Raw genomic sequence first — 12,164 nt, forward strand, 5'->3', positions numbered from 1 at the left:
AATAATAATAATAACATGTTCTGCATTTGAATAATCTGCCTTTTTTCAGTTAACAGTTTAGCAGCCTTGTCTTCCCATGTTTTCAAGCATATGTTATGCTGCCATTTCATGTGGCTGCAGTGGATTATATTGTATCTCAAAATTAGAAAACAATTCTTTGCAAGAAAGCCTATACTGCCATAGTAGGGTATCGCTGTTTTCCACTTTAGTATGGGACAGTGACAGCCTTGCCAGGACAAGAGTGAGGAGCCATTGCCTGGATGACCAGGTAGAGAGGCAGCGAGGTCTGCTCGAGGCAACAGGGGGATGCAGGGAGGAGACACAGAACCCTCGTAGAGTGTGGGGTCCAGTTGTCTCCTGATGTCATAAATCTCTAAGGTCATTTTAGCTGAAACTGTGGGAGGATCAAGCACATTTTGGTCAAACTAGAAGCAGGTTGGGAATGAAAGGAACATTATTTCCTAGAATAATTTTTTCTCTGTTGACTAACTTGAGGTATCTAGATTAACCATGAGATACAAAATGTTGGCTGGGTGTGGTGGCTCATGCCTGTAATCCCAGCACTTTGGGAGGCCGAGGCAGGTGGATCACCTGAGGTCAGGAGCTCAAGACCAGCCTGGGCAACATGGGGAAACCCTGTCACTACTAAAAATACAAAAATGAGCTGGATGTGGTGGTGGGCACCTATAATCCCAGCTACTCAGGAGTTGGAGGCAGGAGAATTGCTTGAACCTGGGAAGCGGAGGTTGCAGTGAGCTGAGGTTGCACCACTGCAATCCAGCCTGGCGACAGAGCAAAACTCCATCTCAAAAAAAAAAAAAACAAAAGGCCGGGCGCGGTGGCTCAAGCCTGTAATCCCAGCACTTTGGGAGGCCGAGACGGGTGGATCACGAGGTCAGGAGATCGAGACCATCATGGCTAACACGTTGAAACCCCGTCTCTACTTAAAAATACAAAAAACTAGCTGGGCGAAGTGGCGGGCGCCTGTAGTCCCAGCTACTCGGGAGGCTGAGGCAGGAGAATGGCGTAAACCTGGGAGGCGGAGTTTGCAGTGAGCTGAGATCCGGCCACTGCACTCCAGCCTGGGCGAGACAGCGAGACTCCGTCTCAAAAAAAATAAAATAAAATAAAATAAAATAAAATAAAATAAAAAAAGAAGAAGAAAGAAAGAAATACAAAATGTTTGTTTGTTTGTTTTGAGATGGAGTCTTGCTCTGTCACCCAGGCTGGAGTGCGGTGGCGCAATCTTGGCTCACTGCAGCCTCCACCTCCTGGTCCAAGTGATTCTCCTCCGTCAGCCTCCCATGCAGCTGGGATTACAGGTGTGCGCCACCACATCCAGCTAATTTTTGTACTTTTAGTGGAGACAGGGTTTTGCGATGTTTGCCAGGCTGGTCTCCAACTCCTGACCTCAGGTGATCTGCCCACCTTGGCCTCCCAAAGTGGTGGGGTTACAGGCGTGAGCCACCCCATCCAGCCCAAAATGTTAATTTTAAAGGAAAAACAGGTTATCCTAGAAATTGGGATTTACTGAAGTCTAGTTACTACAATGGGCACTCTGAGACCACACAGCCAGAAACAGTTCTAAAGCTATCAGCCTCTTTGACCACACAACACACCAGTTTTCACACATAAAATGTGTCCACTGCCCGCCAGTGACCCGCTAAAAATGGCATCTTGTTCTCCTTTGGTTGTTGTGTTCACAGTGAATTTGAGGAAACATCAGAAGAGATGGAGGCAGCTTGGCCGTGTTCATTCAAGGGATTTACATGTGTGCTTGTGGTGTTTTTAAAACAGGTCAAAGGCCCTTTCAGAAGCAACTCGATTTCATTGGATAACTTAAAACCCTTCAGAGTGTACTGTTTACAAGTCCAGGCACAACTGCTTTGGAACAAAAGTAACATCTTGAGACTGGGGCATTTAAGCAACACATCTTGCTACGAAACAATGGCAGATGGTAAAATATACCTTCTTATGTCCTTTCTGAACTGGGAAAGAACACTCCTCCAATAGTGAAATCGGGGAACGCTTATGAGGTCATGGGTGGTGGGAGCGGGGAGACCCAGTGAGAAGACAGTGCTGAACTGCAGGTGTAATGAGCTTGTGCTGAGATCTGTGGTAGCGGAGGCTGCCAGACAGCTACCGCTTGCTTTATTTCATTACAGGATTGACTTTAGCTATTAATGTAAGCGTACCGGGTGAGGGTGGGGATAGGGGCACTTGCCCATTTTACGAGGACAGGAATGCTTTTTAAGCAGCATGGATGGAACATTAACTGATGTTTGTGTTGTGTGTAGGAAGATCATTCTGTTCACTTTCGTGTCCTTTTTTTCAGCCTCCACTGAGCTTCAGCAAGTCATCCTGATCTCTGTGGGAACATTTTCATTGCTGTTGGTGGTGGCAGGGGCCTGTTTCTTCCTGGTCCTGAAATACAGAGGCCTGATTAAATATTGGTTTCACACTCCACCAAGCATTCCGTTACAGATAGAAGAGGTATGTGTGCACACATTTTTTTTTTTTTTTTGAGATAGGGTCTTGCTCTGTTGCCCAGGCTGGAGTGTCATGGTACAGTCTCTGCTCACTGCAGCCTCCATCTCCCAAGTTCAAGTGATTCTCCTGCCTCAGCCTCCTGAGTAGCTGGTATTACAAGGGCTCACCACCATGGCCTGCTAATTTTTGTATTTTTGGTAGAGATGGGGTTTTGCTGTGTTGGCCAGACTGGTCTCGAACTCCTGACCTCAAGTGATCTGCCCACCTCAGCCTCCCAAAGTGCTGGGATTACAGGCATGAGCCACTGCGCCTGGCCATGCAGACATCTTAATGGTGACACAACAGGGCCCCACTGCCCTTGGCAACCCCTAAGAGTGCAGCAGTGGGCAAAGCCGTGGACACAGAGATTTGAGTTAAAAATGGTATGGGGTTATTTATACCCCATGTTCATATTGACTCGATTCACAGCAGCCAAAATGTGGAAGCCCTCCGGTGTCATTGAAGGATGAATAGATAAACCAATGGATGGTCTTTCCATACGATGGAATGTCATTCAGCATTAGAAAGGAAGGGGATTGTGACATATGCCACCACATGGATGGACCTTGAGGACATTATGCCGAGTGGAGTAGGACAGTCATGAAAGGATACTAGATGCTTCCACTAAATGAGGTCCCCAGAGTCATCAAATCCATAAAGATGGGAAGTAGAATGGTGGTTGCGATGGTGGAGGGAGGGAAGCGGGAAGTTCGTGTTGAGTGGGGCCAGACTTTCAGTTCTGGAGCTGTAGAGAGTTCTGGAGACGGATGGTGGTCATGATTGCACAATGTGAATGTGCTTGGCACTACCGAACTGTACACCTAAAAAGAGTTATGATGGTACATTTTATGTTATGTGCATTTTACCACAATTTAATTTTTTTTTTTTTTAATGGCATGGGATTGGCTAAAAAGGTGGCAGTAGGCCCCTCTCTGAGGCAGCAGATCTCCTCTGCTCTCTGGAGAATGCACCAGGGAAGTGGCCTGGCTGGAGGACGTGAAGGTGGTGGAGAGGGTGATCAGGAGCTTGAGCTTTGGGGCCCACAGGGTGCTTAGGAGGGCCCTAAGGCAGAGTCAACCCCAGAGCTGTGAGTGCCAGGCCCCGTGCGCCACTGCCCAGTGAGTATTGCTAGTGTTTGGAAGGACTTGAGAAAGAACGGTAGCATGCGTCTTGGGGAAAGTTATTTGGAAGGACTTGAGAAAGAACAGTAGCGTGCGTCTTGGGGAAGGTCTTATTTTCCTGCATAGCCCCAGCCCCCTGAGGCTCTGTGAGACAATTGGGCCTTCTGAGGGACACGGTCAGGACATTTTGGGTATGAGAGGTGAGCTGAGAGAAGAACATTTAAAAAGCATTTGCAGCCAGGCGCAGTGACCCACACCTGTAATCCCAGCACTTTGGGAGGCCAAGGCAGGAGGATCACCTGAGGTCAGGAGCTGGAGACCAGCCTGGCCAACATGGTGAAACCCCTGTCTCTACTAAAAATACAAAAATTAGCTGGGCATGATGGTGGGTGCCTGTAATCCCAGCTACTCAGGAGGCTGAGGCAGGAGAATCACTTGAACCCAGGAGGTGGAAGTTACAGTGAGCCAAGATCACACCACAGCACTTTAGCCTGGGTGACAGAGCAAGACTTCATCTCAAAAAATAAAAATAAATTAAATAAAAAGCATTTGCTTCTGGAGGCTTCACATTATTCTTGGGTAAACCCAGAGTAAAGGTGTTGGAAACAGAATGTTACTCAGTTACATGCGGGTGAACAGATGTTAGATAAGGTCCAAGTCTACAGAAACACAGCGGCATTTTCCGAAAGAGCCCTAGTCACTTGTCCCTTCATCTGTCATGATGTATTAGGTACATAGGCAATATACAGATTCCCTACTAGAACCTCCCTGGTTAATACTGTCACAAAGTCATAGTTCCTAACAGGTCTCAGAATCTTACTTGCAGTAATAATCTCTCTCTCCTGGTAGAATGACCAGCTGAGCCCTAGTACATGCATTTACTATGAGTCATTCCTCTGAGACATGAACAGAAAACACAGGCCTGTCGGTTCACTTTCCTAGGAAAGCGTGAAGAACATCCACCAAAGGTCTCTGAGTTACATGAGAACAGTGAATCATGTTTCACTTACAATTCTGGGGTTTCACAAGGGTACATGTTTTGGTTTTGTTCCTCTTTCCATCAGTCAGCTACAAGCTTATTGTCTTTCAGTATCTTTCAACATTTCCAAGAGCTACATACTAGGTTCTTGGTAACTTGGTGAATCTATGGCTAAGCCTAAAGCCTGTGGGAGCAAAAGGGAAATTAATCTCTGGGAAACACCCCTTTATATGTTAAGGCCTAAGGCCCTCCCTCCCAGATTCTCTGCTTGCTGTGCGCTGTGTGTTGTGTGCTGTGTGCTGTGCGCTGTGCGTTGTGTGCTGTGTGCTGTGCGCTGTGCGTTGTGTGCTGTGCGCTGTGCGTTGTGCGCTGTGCGTTGTGTGCTGTGTGCTGTGTGCTGTGTGTTGTGTGCTGTGTGTTGTGTGCTGTGTGTTGTGCGCTGTGTGAGGGGAGGGGTGGAGGAGTGCCTGAGACCAATGCTTATGAACTTGCTCTTTTTCCCCATCACAGCTGAACAAGAGCCCCCAGTCCCTCCTTTGCTGAAAGGTTATCATTTTAGAGACGTTTTAAGATTAATAACCCGCAGGCCTGCACTGAGGGTTGCAAGGAAGAACTTGCTTTTCTTCCAATCAGAAAATCAGAAGAAAAAAACAAAAAACGAAACTTGCTCTTCCTGAGTTTTGCCCTTTTACACTCTCAGCATATTAACATGGTCAGCCCTGGGATGAGTATTAAAGTTATTACTGAGATGAGGGGTAAGGAGTATTCAACTATTAGAAGTTGTTGGCCGGGCATGGTGGCTCATGCCTGTAATCCCAGCACTTTGGGAAGCCGACGTGTGTGGATCACAAGGTCACCTGGCCAACATGGTGAAACCCTGTCTCTACTAAAAATTCAAAACTTACCCAGGCGTGCGCCTGTAGTCCCAGCTACTCAGGAGGCTGAGGCAGGAGAATCACTTGAACCCGGGAGGCGGAGGTTGCAGTGAGCCGAGATCACACCACTGCACTCTAGCCTAGGTGACAGAGTGAGACTCCGTCTCAAACAAAACAGAATTTAAAAAACACAACAACAAAAACTAAAGTTCAGAGGTCTGGTGTATTGAACTGGTAAACTCATTACAATTTTGCTTTCCAATCTCCCCAAGTATTTAAAGGACCCAACCCAGCCCATCTTAGAGGCCTTGGACAAGGACAGCTCACCAAAGGATGATGTCTGGGACTCTGTGTCCATCATTTCCTTTCCAGAAAAGGAGCAAGAAGATGTTCTCCAAACACTTTGAACCAAAGCATGGGTCTAGCCCACTGGCCCCCTGGAAGAGATCGTCGAACCAGTGGAGCTGCTGGAGTTCTGTCTGGACTTCCCAGACACCAGTATTCCCTTTTCCTGCCTCTAAAAGGCCTGTCCCTGCCTTGTGAGAGACAGTGGGTCTCATGGGGGTGACAAGCTTTTTTTTTTTCTTGAAGAATTTTCAAAATCAAACAAGTTTTTAGAATGATTCTACGGAGATATCCCAGGAAAATTAAGGCTTCTCTTAAACACTAAAAAGGCATGTAATTGCTTGTTAGCAAAATGGATGTGACACATCTCTGATACTTTTTTCATTGTTGTTTGGCCTGAGCAGTCAGAAGACCTGGTCTTCTTCTCAACTTCAGCAAATGAGCCGGAGCCCCTCGGGCAGGTCACACAACCTGTCCCAGCCTGTCCCAGTGAGGGACACTGAGTGGCCCTTCATGTACGTCCATGGTGTGCTGGCTTAAAATGTAATTAATCCTGTAAATATACTCCTAGTAATTTAAGATTTTGTTTTTAAACTAAAAATAAAAGACTGTATAGTGCATGTTTTTTTTTTAAGTCTATGTGAAGTCTTTTCTTTATTGTAGCCTATTTTCTGCAGAGTTTCAGCTTTTTTAAAATTAATCTAAACTTGTTTTTTCTTAAATAACACCTGCTAGAGCTACAGAGGCCTCACGGGAACTCAGCAAACACTTCCTGTGGATGTTACTTGATCCTCCAAAGGTTATAAAGGAGGCCGGGGCCAAGTGCAGTGGCTCACGCCTGTAATCCCAACACTTTGGGAGGCTGAGGTGGGTGGATCACTTGAGGCCAGGAGTTCCAGACCAGCCTGGGCAACATGGCGAGACCCCGGTCTCTATGAAAAATATAAAACTTAGCCAGCTGTGATGACATGTACCTGTAGTCCTAGCTACTTGGGAGGCTAAAGTGGGAGGATGCCTTAGCCTGGGAGGCAGAGGTTACCATGAGCCAAAATGATGCCACTGCACTCCAGCGTGGGAGACAGAGTGAGACCCTATTAAAAAAAAAAAAAAAAAAAAAAAAAAAAAAAGCTGGGCATGGTGGCTCATGCCTGTAATCCCAGCACTTTGGGAGGTCAAGATGGGAGGATCGCTTGAGGCTAGGAGTTTGAGAACAGCCTGGGCAACATAGTGAGACCTTGTTTTCACAAAAAATAAAAAATTAGCTAGTCGTGGTGGTGCACACCTGTAGTCCTAGCTACTCAGGAGGCTGAGACCAGAGGATCATTTGAGCCTAGGAGTTCAAGGTTGCAGTGAGCAATGATTGCACCACTACATTCCAGCCTTGGCAACAGAGCAAGAGAGACCCTGTCTCAAAAATGTAAAAGTTACAAGGGGGATTTGCAGAAGGCACATTAGCACTTCATTTATATGTGACAAGTCACACTGTGTTGACCAAGGCAGGCATTTGTGGGCAATAAAGATAATTAACTGATTAATCAATAGTAGTAGTAGCCACTGAGCACGCAAGTCATCTGTCAGTATTGTTGAGCTCTGTTGTTCAAAGGTTACGTATTTAAAATCCATTTATAGGCTGGGCGCAGTGGCTCACACCTGTAATCCCAGCACTTTGGGAGGCCGAGGCGGGCGGATCACCTGAGGTCAGGTATTCGAGACCAGCTTGGCCAACATGGTGAAACCCCATCCCTACTAAAAGCACAAAAATTAGCTGAGTGTGGTGGCAGGCGCCTGTAATCCCAGCTCCATGGGAGGCTGAGGCAGGGGAATGGCTTGAGCCTGGCAGGTTGCAGTGAGCTGAGATTGTGCCACTGCACTTCAGCCTGAGCGACGGAGTGAGACTCCATCTCAAAAAAAATAAAAAATAGGCCAGGCATGGTGGCTCATACCTGTATTTCCAGCACTTTGGGAGGCCAAGGCAGGTGGATAACAAGGTCAAGAGATTGAGACCATCCTGACCAACATGGTGAAACCCCGTCTCTAATAAAAATACAAAAATTAGCTGGGTGTGGTGGTGCGCACCTGTAGTCCCAGCTTCTTGGGAGGCTGAGGCAGGAGAATTGCTTGAACCCAGGAGGCGGAGGTTGCAGTGAGCCGAGGTCGCACCACTGTACTCCAGCCTGGTGACAGAGCGAGACTGTCTTAAAAATAATAAGAATAAAAATAAATAAAACATAAAATCCATTCATATAACTCTTCCCATTTGGGAAATGGATGTGTAGATTCATCCCACCTCCCACGCAGAGGGCCACAGCTGCCATCATGCTGCTTTAGGAAGAAGCCCTACCAGCAGCCCTGTCTTGACAGTGGGAAGAGGTGACACTGACTGGAGCTTTATGCAGCTTCTAGCACTAATCGATGGAGCCACCTTCTCTTCCTCTGTTGGGGCCCTGTACTGCTGGTAAGAAAGTGGCTTTTTTTTTTTTTTTGAGACAGTCTCACTCTCGCCCAGGTTGGAGTGCAGTGGCACGATCTTGGCTCACTACAACCTCCACCTCCCAGGTTCAAGCAATTCTCCTGCCTCAGACTCCTGAATAGCTGGCATTACAGGCGTGCGCCACTATGCCCGGCTAATTTTTGTTATTTTTAGTAGAGATGAGGTTTCACCATATTGGCCAGGCTGTTCTCGAACTCCTGGCCTCGTGATCTACCTGCGTTGGCCTCCCAAAGGTTGAGATTCCAGGCGTGAGCCACCGCATCCGGAGAAAGTGGCTAACTCTCTTAAGTATTGTGTACCATGCTGTCTGCGGTGGCAAGAGTTAGAAAAAACAAGGCCCACTCCCACCCCACGCATGCAAGTCTCCCTGTGAAGCATCTGTTGTATGCATTAGGTGCACCTTAAGTAGACAAGTTTGGAGGAAGAGGTTGTAGATAGGAATTGTAAAGACTTACCTTAGACCGTTCAGGAAATTGGAGACAAGAGCTGCTTCTGCTGGGCAGCAGGATGGCGCCCAGCGAGGAGTGGAGGATACATCCATAGCAGAAAGAGAACAGGAAAGAGTTTGAGCCCAGCAGGACAGAGGGCAGATCAACTCTGTTAGAGTAAGTGCATCTGTGCCACCGCATTTATTTATTTATTTATTCAGAGACAGAGTCTCACCCTGTTGCCCAGGCTGGAGCGCAGTGGCACAATCTCAGTTCACTGCAACCTCCGCCTTCCGGGTTCAAGCGATTTTTGTGCCTCAGCCTCCAGAGTAGCTGGGATTACAGATGCTCGCCACCACGCCCAGCTAATTTTTGTATTTTTAGTAGAGATGGGGTTTCACCATGTTGGTCAGGCTGGTCTCAAACCTCTCACCTCAGGTGATCCGCCCACCTCAGCCTCCCAAAGTGCTGGGATTATAGATGTGAGCCACTGTGCTCAGCCTTAAATAGTATTTTCTGAAATGAAATGCCTCATTATCCTTAGTAAAATAAATGACTAATTGATGGGATTAATACTTACACAAGGCCAAGGCTTGGGTCATTTGCCTCTGTGACATTTATATCTTTTAAAACTACATCTCTGGCCAGGCGCGGTGGTTCATGCCTGTAATCCTAGCACTTTGGGAGGCCGAGGAGGGTGGATTGTCTGAGCTCAGGAGTTCGAGACCAGGCTGGGCAACATGGTGAAATCTCGTCTCTACTAAAATACAAAAAAAATAAATAAAAATAGCCGGGCGTGGCGGCATGCGCCTCTAGTCCCAGCTACTTGGGAAACTGAGGCAGGAGAATTGCTTGAACCTGGAAGGCAGAGGTTGCAGTGAGCAGAGATCGTGCCACTGCACGCCTGTCGACAGAGCGAGACTCTTGTCTCAAAAATAATAATAAAATACGCCAGTGCGGTGGCTCACGCTTGTAATCCCAGCCCTTTGGGAGGCTGAGGGAGGAGGGATCACGAGGTCAGGAGTTCGAGACCAGCCTGACCAACATGGTGAAACCCTGTCTCTTTTAAAAATACAAAAATTAGCCAGGTGTGGTGGTGCGTGCCTGTAATCCCAGCTACCCAGGAGGCTGAGGCAGGAGAATCGCTTGAACCTGGGAGGCAGAGGTTGCAGTGAGCCGAGATTGTACCACTGCCCTCTACCTGGGTGACAGAGCGAGACTCTGTCTCAAAAAATAATAATAATATAAAAATAAAATCATGTCTCTGTCCATAGTGTTTAAATCACATAAAATGGACCTCTGGCCAGGCATGGTGACTCACACCTGTAATCACAGCATTTGGGGAGGCTCAGGTGAGCAGATCACCTGAGGTCAGGAGTTCAAGACCAGTCTGGCCAACACAGTGAAACCCCGTCTCTACTAAAAATACAAAAATCAGCCCAGTGCAGTGGCAGGTGCCTGTAATCCGAGCTACTCATGAGGCTGAGGCAGGAGAATTGGTTGAACCCACAAGGTGGAAGTTGCAGTGAGCCAAGATGGCACCACTGCACTCCAACCTGGACAACAGAGCAAGAATCTGTCAAAAAAAAAAAAAAAAAAAAANGTGAAACCCCGTCTCTACTAAAAATACAAAAATCAGCCCAGTGCAGTGGCAGGTGCCTGTAATCCGAGCTACTCATGAGGCTGAGGCAGGAGAATTGGTTGAACCCACAAGGTGGAAGTTGCAGTGAGCCAAGATGGCACCACTGCACTCCAACCTGGACAACAGAGCAAGAATCTGTCAAAAAAAAAAAAAAAAAAAAAAAAAAAAAAAGGACTTCTTGGTACATAACATTTAAAGAAGCCTGTAGAGTCACTATGGTCACTATGTCTTTGAAGTGCCACAACAAACAGAGAGGCTCTCTGAAAGGAAATGATACTGATTTGGGAATAGGGTATTACGAGGGGAATATGTGTGCCAGAGTAAACTATGTGCATATTTAGGCAGGTGAAGAAAAACAAAGGTTCTTAAAGGAAAAATGAGGATAAGATCATTAAGATAATTATCCTTGGCTATAAGGATCAATAGCAAGGGTGATGCCATTCCAAGGTTAGACAGGCAGTTGCTGGGCAGATGTCCTCATAAAAGTGTTTTTTTGTGTAAGGCTGTGAAGGGCTTTGTGGAAGGTTGAGATTTTTGCAGTCTTTTGTGATCATTTTAATTTATTTATTTAGAGACAGAGTCTTGCTCTGTCTCCCAGGCTGGAGTGCAGTGATGTAATCACAGCTCACTGCAACCTCTACTTCCCAGATTCAAGAAATTCTCCTGTGTCAACCTCCTTAGTAGCTGGGACTACAGGCACCCGCCACCATGCCTGGCTAATTTTTTGTATTTTTAGTAGACATGGGATTTCGCCATGTTGCCCAGGCTGGCCTCGAACTCCTGACCTCAAGTGATCCGCCTGCCTCGGCCTCCCAAAGTGCTGGGATTACAGGCATGAGCCACCACACCTGGCCTTGTGATCATTTTTGTTATCAAGCATTTATACATAAGAATCCTTCATGGCCTTCCCCAGTTCTATTTGTCAGGGTTTTTTGTTTGTTTTAAGCACAAGTGAATCCATTTTGATTCTGACAACTTCCACACTATGCAGTCACATCTCTGAGGCGCCCAGAGCCCTTCGAAATATATTTGCTGTTTGCCAAATAGTCTCTATTTGAGATGAGAACATCCCCAGCTGTCCTTCTGTTTGGTAAGAAGTGAGACTCCACCCCAGCATTTTCCAGAGATGCAGTCACGCCTCCCTGCCCTTCACTGCCGCTCCCAGGCTCCTTTGAGACTCAAGGACTGTCCCATGGGAATAAAATGAAAGTGAGTCTTCCTCCTTGTCTCCAGTCTGTGGGGAGGGAAAACAGCCGGCTACGCTTGGGAGGGTATGGAAACTGGTCAGAGTGGGTACTTGGGACCTGGGGCCTCAGAGCTGCCCGTTGCTAAGGAGAGGACTCTGGTCAGGGCAACTTGCCAGTGCTCTAGGAAGATGACCTAGGAATGACACCTAGACATTCCTAAAAAATGATAGCCTAAAAATTCATCCCATTGTAGAAATATAGGCAGCATGAGCTTCTCTGGGCCCCTCAGTTATCAGAAAAAGAGGGGGGAGGCAGATCCTCAGGGTTACTTTACATCCATATACCCAGCTACAACATAAACATCAAATGATATGTGGCCAGGCACGCTGGCTCACACCTGTAATCCCAGCACTTTGGGAGGCCGAGGCAGGCAGATCACTCGAGGTCAGGAGTTTGAGACCAGCCTGGCCAACATGGAGAAACCCCGTCTCTGCTAAAAATGCAAAAATTAGCCAGGCATGGTGGCGCACGCCTGTAGCTCCAGCTACTCAGGAGGTTGAGAGGCAT

At 47.2% G+C, this 12,164-nt stretch overlaps 2 protein-coding genes across 4 annotated transcripts in view; one reads left to right on the forward strand and one right to left on the reverse strand.

Moving 5' to 3' along the window:
• Nucleotides 1-6,488, forward strand: part of IFNGR2 (interferon gamma receptor 2) — a 32,930-nt gene extending 26,442 nt beyond the window's left edge. The window contains exons 6-8 of the mRNA XM_017883926.1: nucleotides 1,798-1,957; nucleotides 2,336-2,493; nucleotides 5,777-6,488. Coding sequence (XP_017739415.1) covers nucleotides 1,798-1,957; nucleotides 2,336-2,493; nucleotides 5,777-5,911 — 453 coding nt within the window. The 3' untranslated portion in view covers nucleotides 5,912-6,488. The remainder of the gene's footprint in view (nucleotides 1-1,797; nucleotides 1,958-2,335; nucleotides 2,494-5,776) is intronic.
• Nucleotides 2,108-12,164, reverse strand: part of TMEM50B (transmembrane protein 50B) — a 37,784-nt gene continuing 27,727 nt past the window's right edge. The window contains exons 8-9 of one of the 3 annotated variants that reach the window (XR_001887635.1): nucleotides 8,796-8,877; nucleotides 2,108-2,424 (exon numbers count right to left, since the gene is read on the reverse strand). The gene's annotated coding sequence lies outside the window, so the exon portion shown is untranslated. The remainder of the gene's footprint in view (nucleotides 2,425-8,795; nucleotides 8,878-12,164) is intronic. The other 2 variants (XR_001887637.1, XR_001887636.1) reach the window with 2 other exon arrangements.

The sequence above is a fragment of the Rhinopithecus bieti genome, unplaced genomic scaffold, assembly GCF_001698545.2.
Source record: "Rhinopithecus bieti isolate Rb0 unplaced genomic scaffold, ASM169854v2 scaffold_13207, whole genome shotgun sequence".
Classification (NCBI taxonomy): domain Eukaryota; kingdom Metazoa; phylum Chordata; class Mammalia; order Primates; family Cercopithecidae; genus Rhinopithecus; species Rhinopithecus bieti.